The sequence below is a fragment of the Channa argus genome, chromosome 6 (assembly GCF_033026475.1).
Source record: "Channa argus isolate prfri chromosome 6, Channa argus male v1.0, whole genome shotgun sequence".
NCBI lineage: Eukaryota > Metazoa > Chordata > Actinopteri > Anabantiformes > Channidae > Channa > Channa argus.
In genome coordinates this window covers 21,229,538-21,248,312 of record NC_090202.1, presented here as the reverse complement: position 1 = coordinate 21,248,312, position 18,775 = coordinate 21,229,538, and the positions used below count along the sequence as shown (strand labels likewise).

The 18,775-nt window shown below is 38.7% G+C and overlaps 1 protein-coding gene across 1 annotated transcript in view; it reads left to right on the top strand.

Moving 5' to 3' along the window:
• Positions 1 to 18,775, top strand: part of lrrc75a (leucine rich repeat containing 75A) — a 42,543-nt gene that overhangs the window by 4,301 nt on the left and 19,467 nt on the right. Inside the window, exons 2-3 of the mRNA XM_067507166.1 lie at positions 5,432 to 5,560; positions 17,467 to 17,579. Of these exons, the coding sequence (XP_067363267.1) occupies positions 5,432 to 5,560; positions 17,467 to 17,579 (242 nt within the window). The remainder of the gene's footprint in view (positions 1 to 5,431; positions 5,561 to 17,466; positions 17,580 to 18,775) is intronic.

Below are 18,775 nucleotides of genomic sequence, written 5' to 3'. Positions count from 1 at the left end.
CTACTTTTTTCTGAAGCTTGCTCTTACATGTCTAACAAGGCAGATTCACCAAACTCTCTTAAATTTAACCCAGCAACATCTACTGTTACGGACAGGATGGTCTCAGCTGTTCAATTTGGGCTCTGTAAAAAGTGTACAAGTGGTAATTCTGGAAGTTATTGCTCCATTTCTAAGATTTTAGGGCCTATAGGAGCCCTGTCTGCTCTGTGGGTGTTGATTGATGGGCATGATTGACAGTTTGCTTGCCTGCTGCTCTCTCCAGCTCCTGGACTCACACATCTGACTCACACTGAGTCAGACGTTCTGAGCTTCTGTTTAGATCACAAGCTCATTTTTACAGACAGACAGTTTTACTGTGGCCGCAGTTAAGGAGTTACACTAATTGTTTTTAAATTGTGGCCTGTCAGCTGATGGCAGATGAAAATTAGCTCCAGGCTAATTGTGGTACAGTACATCAGATGGCAACATTTGAGTTTGATATTGTTTGGAGTGTCGACATATAAAATTAAACTAAATTTAAGGATGCTGCCACAGAGTATATCCTAAAGTTTATATTAAGTCAATATCATATCTGAGCAGTGCATGATAAGTTTATAACCTTATTTGAATATTGCTTCACTAGAAATATGCTCCAAAACTCCTCTGTTAATGTGGAGAGACAAATTCATAATGTACCAACAGTCCAGAGATATATGCATCTAGACATTTTTGAGAGAAGCATATCCTTCTACATAATCAGACAACAATTTATAATAACAAGAAGTTATTTCTGCCTGATTATTAATATTTGGACCAATATTATTTATTGTAATTTCATAATGAAAACTACCTAAAGAGCTGGGCAGAGTGGGTCAATGAGTGGCAGATTGTAGCAGAGGAGGGAGAGGGAGGGCTGGAAAAAGCTGAGTGGAATCTTTTCTGTTCCCTACCTTAGATTTAGCTGCATACTGTCTTGTAGGAACCACCCACAGAGATTTGGACCACATGTCTCCCACCATGAACTATTTGTTGGGTCCTAATATGGTACACATTAGTTCCCAAAGCCTGAATGAAATGGTTAATGCTAGGGACAGAGTCAGGTTCAGATTAGGTAAGGGAAAAATCTATAGGGGAAAAGACTCCAGTCCCCCGAGTATTAGGATCTTACAAAAAACATCATGGCTCTGAGCTAAAAAAGACCAACTGTACACTGCATTTGGCTTCAAACCAGCTCTAGTACAAACCAATGGGTGGGGTCCACCACTCTACTTCCATCTTTATAAAATAGTTCTGAGGTTTCAACCCAATAAATGTGTGGTGAGATTTAAGAGGTGGTCATATGACAGAGCTTTAAGATGGGACCGTGTTAGATGTAAGAGCCTGGTTGAAGTCATAAAGTCCCCAGATAGGTTCATTTTAAGAACCTTCTCGGATACAAGAAGGTTACAGAATAAAAATTCTGCATTGAATTTGTCTTATATAATTTTTTTCCAGTATTATATTTTAGCTGCAGATTGAAGAAATAAAGATTTTAGGTTAAGTGCCAGACTGTACACAATATTCAACAGCTTTAGACCAGAAGAAAATAGTAAGTCCTACATGCCACATAAGAACATATCTGTAGGAGTGTATGTGCTATTGGTACTTTGGGTGTTTTCAAAGTAGAACATGTTCACTATTGCAGGGATTCGGTGTCGCCCAGCTTTGTTCAGCAGATATTCCCTGAGGTGTTGTGCTGATAAAGATTTTCTTGTCAAAATTTCATCATGTGGCCACTGCCCTAGCTGGAAAGCAGCGGGTGGAATTAAAGTCATCAATGTTACAGTGACAGTAAGTGTCCCAGTGAGACAGTGTGTGCAACACCAGGACCTGGACCAACTAAATGCCTTTTATGGTATTAATTACAGCTGCTTTGTATTCAATAACAAATCAAGATGTTTTCTGGGAAACTTGTGTGCATGTTGTGTAAGTTAGGTTCAGATGAATGGACACTTTGCTATATAATATCCAGCTCATACAATAAGTATATGGTGTCTGCTTCAACATGAGAAGATCAGCAAGTAAGTAATACGAGTAATACGGCTCAGATGCATTTTTTTTTTAGAAGATATTTTTTTAAAAAGCTACAGCTCATGAGATTGATCGGCAGTATAGACAGAACAGTGTCTCAATTAAAACTTTTATATGAAATATTGATAACAATTCTTCATTTATCAAAACCTACATCATATTGTAGGTGGATGAACCAATCTGGTCATTATTTGACGTGTAATATTGGTCAACATCACCTTGATGTATAGGTCCTCTTTCCCCTGTTGTCCTCTTTCCTGCTACTTACACTGCACACTTGAGTCATCATGTTTGCCATGTCCGTCTCCAGCTCCGTCTTAGCAAAAATATTTTTGTGTGCATTTGAATGTGCACTCACTCAAGCCACTACCCCTTAGAGTTCAAGGAGGGCTTTTATTTTCTCTTTGTCATGCAAATTTCATGAATGCCACTGTTAATAATGTATGGCTTTTCAGGAGGCACCATTTATGAGGTTCTTACAAAGAAAAAAACGTTTATTTGCAATTGTTTTAATTTGTTCCTCAACTGTCTACTTTATGATTAGCAGACCTTCTTACCAAACACACACTAACACTGTCAGTGCTTCCTTGTGCAAATGTTAGTTGTTGCTTCACAAACCCTACCATGTTTGGGCTGAGATTACAGAAAAGATTAATTTCAGTTCAGGGCTGATCTATTTGCATAACCATACAAGTCTTTATCACACAACACATTGTGTGCCCCTCTTACTCTCGCATACTCTCGCCCTCCCTCATAAACACACACACACACACACACACACACACACACACACCAACACACACAGAGAAATAGTATGTATTTCTTTGGATTTTTGAATGCATACAAATTATGAAACAAGAATTACTTAATTGTTTGCCTTTGTGAACTGCTGAAGTTGCAGTTTGCTTGCATTTCTGTTCCACTAAACTCCCCCATCTGAAAGACCAAACCTTTCTGCAGCCAGAAGAAGCTTCCTGACCTTTTTTTATTTATTGGATAAACTCTAAGAATCCTCATATATTGTATGAACACAGGGTAAATGGTCAGACAGTACAGAACTAATTAATGTTATAAAGAGCAAATAAAATACATAATGCAACGAAGGTCCAGGTGAGCAGTCTGTTCTCTCTATCCTGGGAAAGCAATCATAATGAAGTCACACTTGAACACACATCAGAGACCACAGCTGATGGAAATAACTACTCGGTCATCCGTATCATAATCCCCAAACATTGCGGAAAGACCTAAAACTGTCATGCTGCAGCCTCTGCTGCTAATTCAACGTGCTTGACCGGCTTACACATACACAATCATAAATACATTCAGACATATGATCTCAGCTGGAAACTGTGTGAATCTGTGTATTCTGGTTGCCACCGGGACATGCATTATAGCACACACCTGTTGATGCACTAATCATAGGTTTCTCTTATCTGCTGTGTTGCTATGAATGTTGCTCTTGTCTGAAAGTACAGCAGCCGATTAGTGAATGTGTCATTCAGTCAAAGCTGCTGTCATTATTTACTGCCCCTCCTACGCAGCACAATAGGCAGCATGGAAACCTCTGTGAGTCATACCTTTCTGTAGGAGCCCAAACATCTCTCCCTTTTTTGTCTCTGTCTCCGAACACGGTCAGTCCTATTACCACTTAACTGGCTGTGAACTCAGCATAAACAAACACAGGCACACACAAAAATACATCTGTAAGAGCATGCACCTACCCGTCTTTCTGGCCAACAAGCATTAGCAACAAATGTGTGTGCAGCTAGGAATGCAGAACAGATGGTAAATATCATCTGAATTAACATAATGCATACACACAGCTATGCGTGTGTTCATATGTGTTGTAAACATAGGAGTTGGACAAAATAAAAGAAACAAATAAGCTTTTGCAGTACACACCACTTCCCAGAACAACTAAACTGTGAAAAAAATGCCTAAAAATGCCTGAACACAATGGTAACCTGCAATTCCCTAAGTCTCTGCCATTTTTTCCAAAATGCACAAATCAAGAAAGCATGAGTCAGATGACAAATTTTTATTATAAGTGCTATAATTTTCAAGACAAGCTCCAACTTATTTGTTTTTTCTGTGTTGCTCAACTAAACCATCGCTATGACAACAGATGCTGTGCTCACACATAATCGACAGAACAGGAAAAACTGAAAATAACCTTGTTTTAGACCTGGGAGTGTCACTCACACTACAGAAGGATAAATATCTTAGTGGGCTTCTTTTATGGTGGTGCAAATAAAACAAACAAAGTGGTCATTTTAATGATGGAGGCTTTGCAAACTTTTATTGTATGTTGTATTGTATCTCCTGCCTGCCTACCTTTTATTTTGTCTGGAAGAGCCATAGAATAATTTTATTTTGTCTCCAATCATTTGGGAGCTGAGGGACACGACTGGAGGACAACAGTGGTGAGTGTGAGGATCAATATGGTCTTTAAACATTTAGGCCAGTCCAGTTATTAGCTGTTAGACATTGTTATTCATGTCTTGGGATGGTTCATTGAACATAGTCCTCTCATAAGGCCTCTCACATGCAACCATCAAGCACAATTTAAAATTTCATGGGCATATTGCCAAGAGTTTCACTGAATTCATCCATGCCACCTGGACGATTAACCCTTTCTGCTTTGCAGACTGAATGAGCAAGGACAAAATGTCACATTTGTTATAATTCAGCTGGCACAAGGCCACAAAATGGGTACATTCGCGTTACCAAAGAAGCCTGTGACCTTTCCTTTACTCCCACACTCTGACAAACTTCAGATTTTCTTTTTAAGAACACTGAAACTGTCATATTTTGGTGGAAGGTACACTTCAGATATGGGGAATAAATTAGTCTTTTAATCATGTTGTTTATATGTCATCAGTTACTTGAGCTGTGTGATGTGCTTTGACTGCAAAATACCTCAAATTACCATTAACTGCTCTGGTCCATTCCTCCCCCATGGCGTTGTCGTTTATATTGACTTCTGAAGATTTAACAAGACAGCTGTTTATGTGTAAAGCTCTGCCAACAGGTTTATGCTTCGTCTGTTTTGATGGAGCTTGAGATGTGACAATTTTACATTTTACCCAGCCAAGCATCTGCCACAGGGGTTATTTCAATGTTTTAGGGGGTCAGCAATTTCACAGACAGCATGGAAAATGTAAAAGCCTTTTCAATTCTGGCTTACACACAAGCGTACAGTATGTGTGCATTCTCATATATTTGTGTGACTGATGTCACACAAATATATGAGAATGAGAATGAGAATTGAGTTCAACCACGTGTATGTGTATATTGTGTAAATACACGGCCTTACGAGTAGAGTTTGTACTGTTGTGAAAGTGATGTGTGTGTGTGTGTGTGTGTGTCTGTGTGTGTGTAGGACCTGGGCATGGAGTCAACATCTCTGGATGATGTGTTGTACCGCTACGCCAGCTTCAGAAACCTGGTGGACCCCATCACACATGACCTGATTATCAGCCTGGCACGATATGTCCACTGCTCCAAGACGGTAGGACACACACACAATTATATAACATGAACAATACTCAGTAAATATTGCCCATTACAGTAAACACACCAATGCATGCACACACACTCACTCACAGCCTGATGTGATTCATTGTGTTACTTCTATCAGATGATATCCTGACTCATTTTGTCTGACATTATTAGGTTACGGAAGTGCTCTAAGTGGTTCGTGTGGCTGTGTGCGTCCTTGAGGGAGGCTCAGCTCCTTGTGTTCGTTCATTCATGTAGTCCAGTATGTCATTTGGGGTGAGAGGGAAAGAAAGAAAGCCTGACAATAGCCATACTGGATGAATATTGCAGGGAGGAAGGACAAGTGATGGAGATGAAGATAGGAATTAAAAGGCCTGATGTTTAATTGCAGCTTAGTGCAACAGTGTTCCTCCAATGCTCACTGTGTAAAAAATTTTTTTTAAACAAGGGCTGAGCCCATTTTAATGTTGTTACTGTAATTAATCTAGATGTGAGAATAATGTATCATTTTTAGATCTGAATGACAACTTTCCTCCTTTCTCAAATTTTCAAATCGTTTTCCAACATAATAAGCTCATTGTTCTAATGTGAGTGAGTGATGTGTCTCTATTACACATCACCAAGGCCCCATGAAACAGTATTTCCCTCTCTAAAATGTATTTCCTGGATTCTGGTTCATTAGTTGCAATTAAAGTCATTTTGCATAACTGCACAAACCAACTTCTAAATGACAAATGAAAAGACACATTGATAAGTCGGCCAAGAGGGCAGCATTACACATTTACACAATACAATTGCAAAATGCAACACAATACAGCTAGTAGATAAACATACATGTAGCATATACCTTTAAGAAAATTAGAACAAGCAATTAGCAAACAACAGCATATAATGCTGGACGAGGAGCTTGATAAAAAAACTGTATTGGTGTCAACAAAGGACAGGATTGTTAAACACAGAGACAAGTGGGAAAAGAATCAGTTACAGCAACAAGAGAACTTGTTGTATTTGACTGACCAACATGAATAAGTGGGGGAAAATAACTGAAACCAAAACTAAATGAGAGCAGTGCGAAGGATGTTAAAATGAACAGCACAGCCCTCAGTTTAGAAATGAGCATCGCGCTAACTAACCAGACACACATGCATTCATAGCGTGGACGTTCACATGGACACAGATTTCTCACCTACATGGGGACATACCCAGATGTGGGCAAGTGACAGAGTTTAGATCACATGGACCTTTGCGGATAAGCTCAAGCAAAAGCAGAAATAGCCTGTTTGCTTATGGTGTCACTGTGTTGCTGTAGATGAAGGGCAGGAAGTAACTTCATGCATAGGAAGCAGTGTCCCAAGCTCTCAAAATGGCCGTGGATTGTGTTGTTTGTGGTTGCTCAAATTGCTCCAACTAAGAAAGTATATAGAGAGTTTATCAACTACCAAAATTAGACATGATGGCTTTTTTAGACATGAAAATATTTATCTAAAAAAGCCTCAAACCTTTGTCTGGTCACAATTTAAAACAAGAGCTACAAGCATGTTCACGTACACTTAAATCAGAGTTAACAGTTCCTCAAACGAGGTGAACATAAATAAATTAACAAACCATGTTACTGCAACCAGCTGCAATGACTTCTCTGTCTCGTCTAGCTTTGATCAATAATCAGTGAAATACAGTTGTCTTTCCACTCAGTTGAGTAATCGCTCCGCCTAAGATCACACCCAACATTACAGACTTCATCACATCTATTCTGCTTTTCCCCTTGTGCATCAAACTGAATTTTGTGTGACATATAGTTACATGATTGCAAACAAGCTAGTGGCCTATATCAATACCAGGTGCCAAAATAAACACTGGTACTGTAGGCTATATAATACGTTTTCATAATTGTGAAAATGCTGTATGCTCTGAGAAGATGGACCAGATATGTAGTCCCAGAATGCAAAATGGGAGCTGGATAATATTGGTAATTGATGTACAAGCCACATCCTGGGAGATTCTGTTCACACATGTTGAAGCTGCAGAGAAAATCGAAGATGAGGGTTTTGTGAACTGTTTATGATAGATGAACAGAGAGAGGCTGAGAGGAGGATAACAGGAATGGAAGAAACACCAGAGGGGGTGTTGTTATGTGCAGAGAGAAAAGCAACAAGAGAGAGGAAGCACAAAAAGAGGCAGAGAGAGAGAGAGAGGTGTTGTTTCCCTGGATCTTCTCAGTCCGTGTTTGACACGTTTGATCGCTGTTTTCTTTTACTTTGTCTTGAAAGATAATTTAGGATTCACTTCTTCCCTTTTGATGTGCTCTCATAAAAGGTTCATGCAAAATCTATAAATGTCATATGTCTTATTTTCAAAAGCGTCTTTATGTTACAATTTGCAAAAACATTTGCCTACACTTTAGTTGCAAAAGCTTATATTTGATAAGGCATCTCATAAATAATTACTTACTTGTCTCTACTTTAGAACCAGTGGCAGATTGAAAAAATGGCAATAAGTCCAGACGTCAACTGATATCAGCAGAAAACAATGCATAATCACTTTGTTGCATTTTCTCCACATACTGACACTGACACTACAATTGTGCACACAACTGCTCATAAAACCATTTAGTAGCAGAAGAAATGAGAGCACAAGAAATGGAAACAAAAGGCACTAAGCTGAAATTTCACTCCCTCAATTCACCTTTAATTATGTTATTCCATTCATTTGTTATAACTTCTATCAAGTTCGTTAGCTTGAACATTTGTGGCATGGAAAATCAAGTAAAAAAAATAAAGTCATAGGTTTTCTCTAATGTTTGGAAACCTTTGAGGGCACTTTCTAGTGTTTTGTCTACTAGCAGTCAATCTTACAGGTAACTTAATCGCATTTGCTTCCCCTTGAGGACAAGAGGGCATTTCTACAATACTTGTTTGTCAGGCTACTTTACATTTAAAACTAATATTAGAGATCACGTGGAGAAAGAGGAGAAAGGATATGTCATTGCAGATGACATTCGATGACATTCCGAAAGGAAAAGGAGATTAGAGACATCCAGTGAACACAGAGAAACAATAGTTTCTGACTTATTTCTTCCAGTATGGTTACCAGGTACTGCACATAGTGATGTATAGTCTTGACTTTATTCAGTAAAGTGCCTTGAGATGACTTTATTGTGAATTGGTGCTATATAAATAAAGTTGAATTGAATTGAAATGAATTTGTCTCCATGCAGTTTGGTGCAGGACAGGTACTGTACAATAAGTTTTTTTTTTTATGAAAACGGAACCAGCACATCTATGAAACCATAATAATGAGCTGAAATATGTCAAGCCATTAACCATTAATGAGAGCTTTAACTAAGATTTGAAATGCTTAATTAAATAACAATGGGTTTCCGGAGCATGGAGACATTCTCACTGATTAATCACAGATAATTCATCATGTTGAGTGCAGTACAGAACCTTTCAGTTTCTATTAATCTTGTGGCTCAAAGTCAGTTGTTGGTGATTGTTATGGGTTTACTGGATTAAAATCAAAATTGATCCACTCTGCTCCGGCCAACCCTCCTTCTCCCTGCCTTGCTGCTCCCTGCTACACTCTGACACGCTCTGCCCAGCACATCAGGAAGTCATCAAATTGCAATAAAATGGAAATGCTCCAAAAGTTATGAATCCAGCAGAAAGGGTTGTAGTTCTCTAATTTGGAGAATATTTCTAGTAAAAATATTTAATAGTTACAAACGTACTAAGATTATATCAATTTTTTTCATCCCTACATGGAGCAGTAAAAATGCCAAACAGAAACATTGGTTAACAACTTCCCTCGGCAGAGGAACTTTCCATCAAGCAGTGCCATAAAAGCCCAAATATTATTCTCACACACAACCAGCTCTGCCTCCAGGCAGCTGATAACATTGCTTTTTTTTGCAGTGGGAGCATATTTCAAGGAAGCTGTTTTCCTCAGCATCACATTCAGCGAGTGCTGCTCTGTTTGCTTCACTTCCACCTGCCACTGTTGTGCTACACAGCAGTGTGTGTGTGGATATTGTTGGTCTGGTTGCGTTGTCAGTAATGCTTTTACAGTCTCTCCTGTTTCTGTTGCTACTGCACATTTGATTTAATGAATGAGAATTTAATGAATGAGTCTCTCTCTCCTCCAGCCTTATACATCTCTGTGATTAATGTAAATGCAGCACAACTGCTTGAGGATTAATAATAGTTAAGAGACAGGATTAATGCGTTTTCTATGCATTGGAAGGAAAATAATTCTTAATTATATCATGCTAATCCAACTCTCTATGCGAGAAACCGTTGAAACCCCCTGTAATCTGCTACTATTAATTAAAAAATAACTCACACGTGCACGCTTCCGTGTAATGGTCCACCCAGGAGGCGTTAATGCTAATGCATTTCACTACGACTGTACCGCCATGAGTTGTACTTTTGTCTACTCTTTGTTTGGTTGTTATGTTTCTGTTTTTGGTCTGCTTTTAGTCAATTTACATCTGTTTCAATTTGCACATTTTTGGATATTTTTAGGTCTTCTGTGAGCCATTTTGCATCTTTTAGTTTTGCTGTTCTTGTCTTTGAGGTCATTTTGTGTCTTTCACAAATTAACAAAATGTGCCTTTCAGAGGCATAATTTCATTTTTTCTAATACATGAACAAACCATTAATCCTGTTTCTTAACTAAAAAGGTTTTTTGTAGAAATCTGTTATTAATCCTCTAGATGTTACACTGCATTTATATCAATTAGATGACAAAGCTAAGAGACTATTTGTTATCTAGACTGAAGTATTGATTAAAACATAAGAGACTGGGGCAACTGGGGAGCAGGAGGTAGAGCGGTCGTCTATCAATTCCACAGTTGGTGGTTCAATCCCGTGTTATTTGTCGAAGTTTCCTTGTGCAAGAGACTAAACCCCAACTTAGTTGTTTCTGGTGAGTGTTGGCCAGCTACATAGCAGCTCCCTCATTAGTGTGTGAGTGTGTGTTTGATTGTGAGTGCGAATGGGTGAATGAGAAGCAGTGTAAAGCACTTTGAGTGCCAATAGGTAGGAAAGCACTGTATAAGTGCATCCAGAAAATATTCCGAACACTTAACATTTTGTTATGTTACCGCCTTATATCAAAATTGATTCAAGTCATTATTTTCCTCAAAATTCTACAAATACCCCATAATGACAACATGAAAGAAGTTTGTTTAAACTCTTCATAAATTTATAAAAAATAAAAAACGAAAAAATCACATAAGTATATAAGTATTCACCACCTTTGCTTAATACTTTGTTGAAGGATCTTTGGCAACAATTACAGCCTCAAGTCTTTTTGAGTATGATGCTACAAGCTTGGAACACCTATTTTTGGGCAGTTTCTCCCATTTTTTTTTTTTTTTTTTTTTTTTTTTGCAGTACCTTTCAAGTTCCATCAGGTTGGATGGGGACCGTCAGTACACAGCCAATTTCAGATCTCTCTAGAGATGTTCAATCAGGTTCAAGTCTGGGCTCTGACTGGGCCACTTAAGGACATTCACAGATTTGTCCTGTAGCCACTTCTTTGATATCTTGGGTTTGTGCTTAGGTGTCGGTGTCCTGTTGAAAGATGAACAGTCGCCCCAGTCTGAGGTCCAGAGTGCTCTGGAACTGGTTTTCATTAAGAATGTCTCGTTACACTGATGCATTCATCTTTACCTCCATCCTGACTACTCTCCCAGTTCCCGCCACCGAAAATAATCTCACAACATGATGCTGCCACCACCATGCTTTGCTGTAAGGGCATTGTTGGGCAGGTGGTAAGTGGTGCCTGGCCTGAGGTCCTCCAAATATTAACATTTAAAAAAATTAGCGAAATGAATCCCATGATTTGCCAGTATGTGTGCATGGTTTGTTACTACATTTGGACAATTTTCCAATCTGTTCCTATGGCTATTAACCGATTCCCACTGACTCCCACATCATGCAGCGGTAAACGCTAGTTCTATGTAAGTATTTCACAATATGTGAAAAGAGAATACATGTCAGTCACTTTTCTGCATTTGGACCCAGCAAGCGGAGAAAAAGCCACTCTTAAATATTCTCATAAGTAAATTCTTGAATAAACCAAAGATGCTATGGATGAAAAGGACAAAAGTTATGTGGTGTAGGTCATTTTATGACAATGGTTTACTTAAACAGCTCACTTTCATCATTTGGCGGTTTATTGAAATAGTTGTTCTTTTGTAAAATAAAATAAAATCATCAGAGCACAGTAATAGAACAGTATTTGCATTAGCGCCCCCATCAGACAAACTTTTTGCTACTCAAGTTTGCGTCCAACCTTCTTTGTGTAGCTTGAAAGTTCTCCTCTCTGCGTGTATTACTGTGTCTTCTTGTGAATTTTACCCTCCTATAAAGTATTAGAATATTCGTTATCATTATCATCCAGTGAGGATAATTGCAAACACTAAAGAAGCAGTTAAATATGGCAATTGTCTCCCAGCATGAATTGACATTACATTTTTTTGTGATTTTACGACAATAACAAAGTTTTGTTACATAATATTGAAAACATCAAGCACAATTTCTGCAAGATCCCTGTGTAACACTGAGTAGCAACAGGTGTCACTAACACATACAGTATCTACCCACTCATCCATACCTTGTTTATCTCACAATTTAAACTTTTAGCAACACAATTTAAACTTTTTTAATAAGATATATAAGTGACTATAAAACCTCAGGTGCTTGAAGACAGAAATTAGTTTGTTAATGATGGAATAAATCACTTACAGTAATGGATGATTAGTTGAGTACATGGACAAAAATGTATAAATGTGAACGTGCTGCCTGACAAAGAACGGCAGCATGTTACAGGTAATATCCTAGTTTCCTTTAAGACGAATACACTTTTCAAATGTGTGTTAATATGTAATGAATGGGTAATAAGATCCCTTTCTGTAATCTTGTTATTTGCATGCAATATATATTGCATGCAAATAACAAGATTAGTCTCTCAATGGAGGAAGATTGGAGAATTTTTCACATGGTCCAAAGTCCCAAATCCAACACGGAACGGTTTTTGTCTGCCTCCTCAACAAGTCAGCATCTCTGTCATTTCTCACATATGTCGCATGACACACTATGACGGACCATCTCCCTCTCTTCACCTCTTCTTCTAACAATGGCTCATACTGATTCTGACAAGTAATAATTATTAGTTTAATATCCTCATCAGTCATTTATACAATCATGTCATAAATGGGACCATGGCCCTATACGTTCCTCTGTAACACAGATGACATCACAGTGTATTGTATCTATTTAATGTCCCTGAAGAGCTCATAAAGTCTTTCATTCCTGGAGATGTGAGATTCAGCCATGACTCAGTCTGCTCTCTGCCAGGTCTTCCCCTGCGCCTCCCGACTGCTGCAATGAGAGCGATAAGATCGGATTATCCAAACATTTCATCTGCAGAATGGAGGAACAGTTCAGCAGTAATCTCCCAAAGCATGTAGGGCACACAGTGAAAAATAGGTCTAAAGTAATGGTCCCATTTGTTCTGTGCAAACTAACTTTATCATCAGACTAGCCTGGGGGACAAGGTGTAGAGAGGAAGCAGGCAGATAAAAAAAAGAGAGAGCAGTAGACGGCGGAAAAGAGGGGAGGTCGTCATTTCCCTGGAGATTTATAGATGTGTTCTGTATCAATAATGTAATGAGAGAGAAGAGGCAAAAAACAAAACAAACTGAGCAAAGGAGAAATTGAGAGAGAGAGCGAGAGAGACAGCAAAAAGAAACAAGGAGAGAGAAAGAGGAAGCTGGATGTAGTGAAATGTGGAAAAGGTCACAGTGAAGCCATGAGACTCCAGCCAGATGCTGCTCCTGCTGCTGCTGCTCTCATCGACCCAAGTTTGCCTCTATTCATTTCAGTACAATTCAATTCAAGCAGCTTTATTGATATGACTCTTACTGTACATTAGCAAGAGAGATGGCATAAAACCACAGTCAGTACATATCAACTAAGACAACATAGAAACAAGAACCTAGGGTTAAAAGCTTTGATTTAGTGTTAAAAATATTAAAAGACTAAATGTGTCTGTGCCAACTACACATTTTTCAGTTTGTGCTTATTCACCTAGAGTAATAGAATATGTCTATGTAATGAAAACCTCACATCTCAAAAATGTGAGTCCTTGTGCAACTAGGCCACTGTATTTTTAGCTTGACATGTGTGCATACTGTGTTTATCCAATGTTTTTATCAGACCAGGACTATAGGACTTTCTCAGTTGTTAAAAGAAAACTGGAACAGAGAAGCAACAGATGTATATTATGGGATAGCAAAACATCAAAGGGAAATAACAAAATGATATATGTCATCTACGAAATTATTATTATCATGTGTATTCATTCAACAGCTAACAATAACAGAGCAAATCAGACTTGAACAAATAGAACAAAATGCATCCCCAAGATTTAAAACGTACAAATATTTAACCTGAATTCATAGATTAGTTTTTCCTAAAAATTCTCTTGGGATGTGCATGTACAACCCCACTTCAAAAAAAGCTGAGATGATGTGTAAAACATAGAATAAAAAGCAGAATGCAATCATTTGCAAATCCACAACCCATATTTTATCCACAAAAGAATATAAACAACATATCATGTGTTGCAACTGAGATATTTTACCATCTCGTGCAAAATATTAGGTCATTTTGAATTTGATGGCTTCAAAATGAGCTAATATTGATGGTTGATAAGAGGTTGATGAGATTTGAGAGGTTGATGAGAGATTGTTCTACCATGAGACATAATGCAGCAAAGCAGCCAAACATGATGTTAAAACTTTGCTAAAAACTCCACTTCGTCTGTTTGCTCTTTGGAGCTTGCTTGGCTTCATACAGTTTATCATGTTTTTCAGAGCTGGGAAAGTGAGTCAGGAAAGTAATGGGGCTTTCAGACACACACAACAGAACTGCTTTCCCTTCATTCATAGTCACCTGTCTTTCCTGTCCTAATCTCACACCTGTTCCCATCACCAGTCTACTTCACCTGCTCACTGCCGGGTCGTCAAGTCCTCAATGTCCTCTGTGGACGATCTTGCCAACCTGCCTGTTGCCTTGCTTTGTTCCTGGCTGCCAGTAAATCTTTTCATCAGTTCGTTAAAATCTCTCTTTCTCTGCATTAGGGTCGTCTTCACTGTGCCTCACACAACACCTGTAACATAATAATTAGAAGAGGAAAACTTCTCAGCAGCATAGCAGAGACCTGAGAAGTGAAAACACGAAAAAAAATGAAAATAAGCTCCTTTCACGATGAATGAAAAATGTGAATTTACACCGTAAATACAGTGTGTCCTCAAGTTTTATTGTATCGTCTGACCACACAGATACATTTACAGGAACATCTTCACAGTTTCTCTACGGGATTCATTGTCACTTCATTTAATTTGAAAAAGTTGGCAATTGGCAGCACAAGAAGTGCAGGAATGTTTCTGCTAAAATCTTTGAGTTTTATAAATGTTTTCTGGTAGAAAATAGTTTTTCTGATTTACTTTCACTTTCTTGAGGCCTGATTTACAGAGCAAACCCAAAATACACAGTGTTGTACCTCACACTTTAGGGAACACTGAATCTATTTGTTGATTTCACTTCTTCCCCATACCATCTGTTTTAAACTGGGTCCCGGGGGCCTGCAAACCTGACTCACCACCTGAATAAATGCATTTCAAAATGAGTGGAAGCCTCCTCTCCATCTCTGTCTCTCTCTCTCTCTCACACACACACACACACACACACACACACACACACAGAGTACAGTAGGGGTTGTGGTGACACTGAGGCAGATGGGTCGAAATAAATAAAGCAGTGCGTCAGTAACCTGGTAACTGAGTCTGACATTTGTTCCTCCTTGTTCCCTTTTTCCTATAGGTTGAAAACTCAATAGGATTCTATAGGCCAAGTAGTACATTAAGATGTTTTACATGTACAGTTTGATTCATCTCTGCATTACAGGTGACAGATATAGTAACATGTCAGTCATCTGAGATGCCTCAGCGAAGCATTTCCTTGTAAGAGAGGCATGTATGTGTTTAGTACCTTTTCGTGTTCCATAGTTTGACATCTGAGTGCACTACAAAGTGCTTAAATGTGCAGGTCAGGCACTCAAGCATAATGACATCAAGTGAATGTAATAAAGTGAATGTAATGCAGCACAGCAGGTAGCAAATAGGGCGTGATTATGGACCCAGACAATCAAAGCACCATGCAACATTCAATTCCCCAGCCTCACAGCGAGCGCGTGTTTGTGTGTGTCCTGTCAAATTACTAACTTGAAGATGACAGAAATTGTGTTCGCTAATTCTTTGCTCCAGTGGTCCTCAAATTCTTTAATTATATCCTTCTGTCTTTTGTGTGTCTGTTGATGCTGCAGCGCTTCACTGCTCTGTCTTATTCTGAAATAGCATTATGTCCAACACGACATTGTCCTTCTCCCTTCTCCTACTGACAACATTAGAGCTTTTATACATACTATACATTCTCGTATGAAAAATACAAATGCGTCTCTTGCATATAGTGGATTATTTGTCTTTATTGGCCCATGTAATTAATGACTGATGAACATTAAGCTCTGGATATTACTGTACCACACATTTGTTCCGTATTGGAAAAGGCCCTGTGCACTCGGAACAGTCATACAGTTGCAGTCAAACATCCTCCGAGCCACACTCCTAGAAATATTCCACTCCAAGGCTACTTGTTGCTCCTGTTGTCTTACACTTCTGAATAAGACATGAGTGATGCATAACATATCAATTCAATTTTCATGATTGTACATTTCCACGGTTAATCGTGTTAAAAGAGTCTTGTTGTGTTGCGTAATATGCGATTCCACAGAAAGTCTTCTTGTCAACAGATGTTTACAGGGGCTTACTCTACACTAGAAATATCAAACACAACTCATGGTTTAATATGCCATAGTATATTATTTCTTTTTATTTGTACCAGCGTCAAGGTTCCGGCTCACTCACTAATGCAGCTAAAATGCAAACAATAGCGTGTATAGTTTCCTCTGTGTTGTTTTTTCAGTGCAAATGAAACCTGTCTTTGTGAAGTATAAGTCCACAGTATATTCACAGTCCATGTGCTAAAGAACAGATCGAGACAGAACGGTGTTGGAGCAAGATAATGTAATATAGTATCTGCAAAAAGTCAGTCTTGTTTCTAAATGTAGAGGTAACACATTAAAATGTCTTCCTGTATGGTGTCCACCTGTCGGTGTTGTGTTACGGACAGCATGGCTCCATAGCAAAAATCCAGGTGCTAAACTGGCCTTTCTGCAGTCACAATCTGTCACACACTGAAAACATTTGGTTCTTAAAACTTGAGCAGCATAAACCTAAAAAACAGATCTAATGAGGTCACAAACAGTTACAGAGTTTTGATGGTGATAAAACACAGTGTTGGTGGCATCAAATTTAAAATGAGCAGATATTAAAAACATAACAAACAAAAAAGCCTTTAATTTACATTTCACACAGCATCCCAAAGTTTTGGGAAGCTGCCTGTATGTTGTCTGTATGTTGTACTGTCAGCTATGCTCAGTATAATTGTTTTTCAGTATGTACTGCACTCGAAAAACAGTGTAAAAACAGAACATCACTAAATTTGTTAAAAAAGTGTGCTAATCAGGTGTGTTTATAGAAATCTACTTTTGGAACCTAGTTAACAAGCCCGGCAAGATATCAGTCAGATGTGGGCTAACAGCAGGAAAGCACTTATCATGCAAACAGAGCAATGAATTATATCTAATTTGCTGTGTTCAGACATGCGACCAGATGACACGGTATTGCTGTATCTCAACATGTCCACCAGGAGGTATTTCTCTTCACCTGGTAGCTCTGTAATTCAACTGAGAGTTTGTGTGTCTCTGTGTCTGTGTGTGTGTGTCCAATAGGAGGGTGACTCTCTTGGTGCGATGGAGAAGGTTTGTCGTCAGCTGACCTACCATCTCAGCCCCCACTCCCAGTGGAGGAGACAGGGCCTGCTGAAGAGGAAACCACAAGCATGGTGAGAGTCTGTGTGTACGTGTGTTTGTGCGAATGTGTCTGTTAACATCTCAGTGTGTCAACAATGTGTCATCATCTGCTGCCATGGAAAAATGTGCTGATGTCTCTGCCTTTTTATTTTATCACTCTCACTTGTACAGTTAGAAATCAGTTCCTTCTGTGTCACCTTCATTCTCCCTCTTTGTATTTTTGTTTCCTTCAGTTTGTTTATTTTGGGTAGCATGGTGGCGGAGTGGTAAGTGCTGCTGCTATGTCACAGTTAGAGGGTCACCAGTTTGAATACCTGTCTGGCTAGCCTTTCTGTGTGGAGTTGCATGTTCTCCCCGTGCTTGCATGGGTTTCCTCCAGGTATACTGGTTTCCTCCCACAGTCCAAAGACATGCATGTTAGGTTAATTGGTGACTCTAAACTGCCCGTAGGTGTCCTATTAGAGACTGGAAACCTATCCAGGATGTCCAGGATGTAGACTCCAGCCCCCTGACAACCCTTAACAGGATAAGGAGTTGGAAATAATGGTTGGATGGATGTTAATCTTTATGCATACAATGTTGCCTATATTTGGAGAGTGACTTTCAATATCACTTAAAAATCTGCAGTTTGAAGTTCTCCCTGCGGTTCTAGTTTATTTTATTTTTTTTTTCACTTTGCATTTCAGCTTTCTCTCTCTATTTTCGCTCTATACATTATGTGGAAACCACATTTTGATGCTCTGCAGCCAAATGAAAATGGAGGTTTAGATGGATTTGATATATGCAGCCGTGTTACTCAATGTGCAAATCAGCCAGCGAAGGCAGCTATAAACAACTAATCAATATGCCTCTCCAGCTCTGCAAAGTACAGCCACCAAAGAGTTATCTTTAGACTTTTGAAAGAGTGAAATATTTCCTTTATTTTATGCACAGCATTTAACATGCAGTTCAACTGAAGTAGCATGTTTGAAACATGTCTGCCTCGATTACGTGTAGTGTATTTCCTGGGGTAAATAAAAGCATGGATCATGCTCATTTGTCAATCAGGTTCATATCAAGCAGGGAAAACTTGTTTTACTTAGTAATGGTTACATGGTATTATTGTTGAATTTTGTCAGCAACCAAATACATTCCTATTTTACAAGTGGGAGAAAAGAAGGAGAATTAACTCATTTTTTCTCACCCTGCACCTGTCACTGTGCACATCTATTGTCAATATGTCAGATTT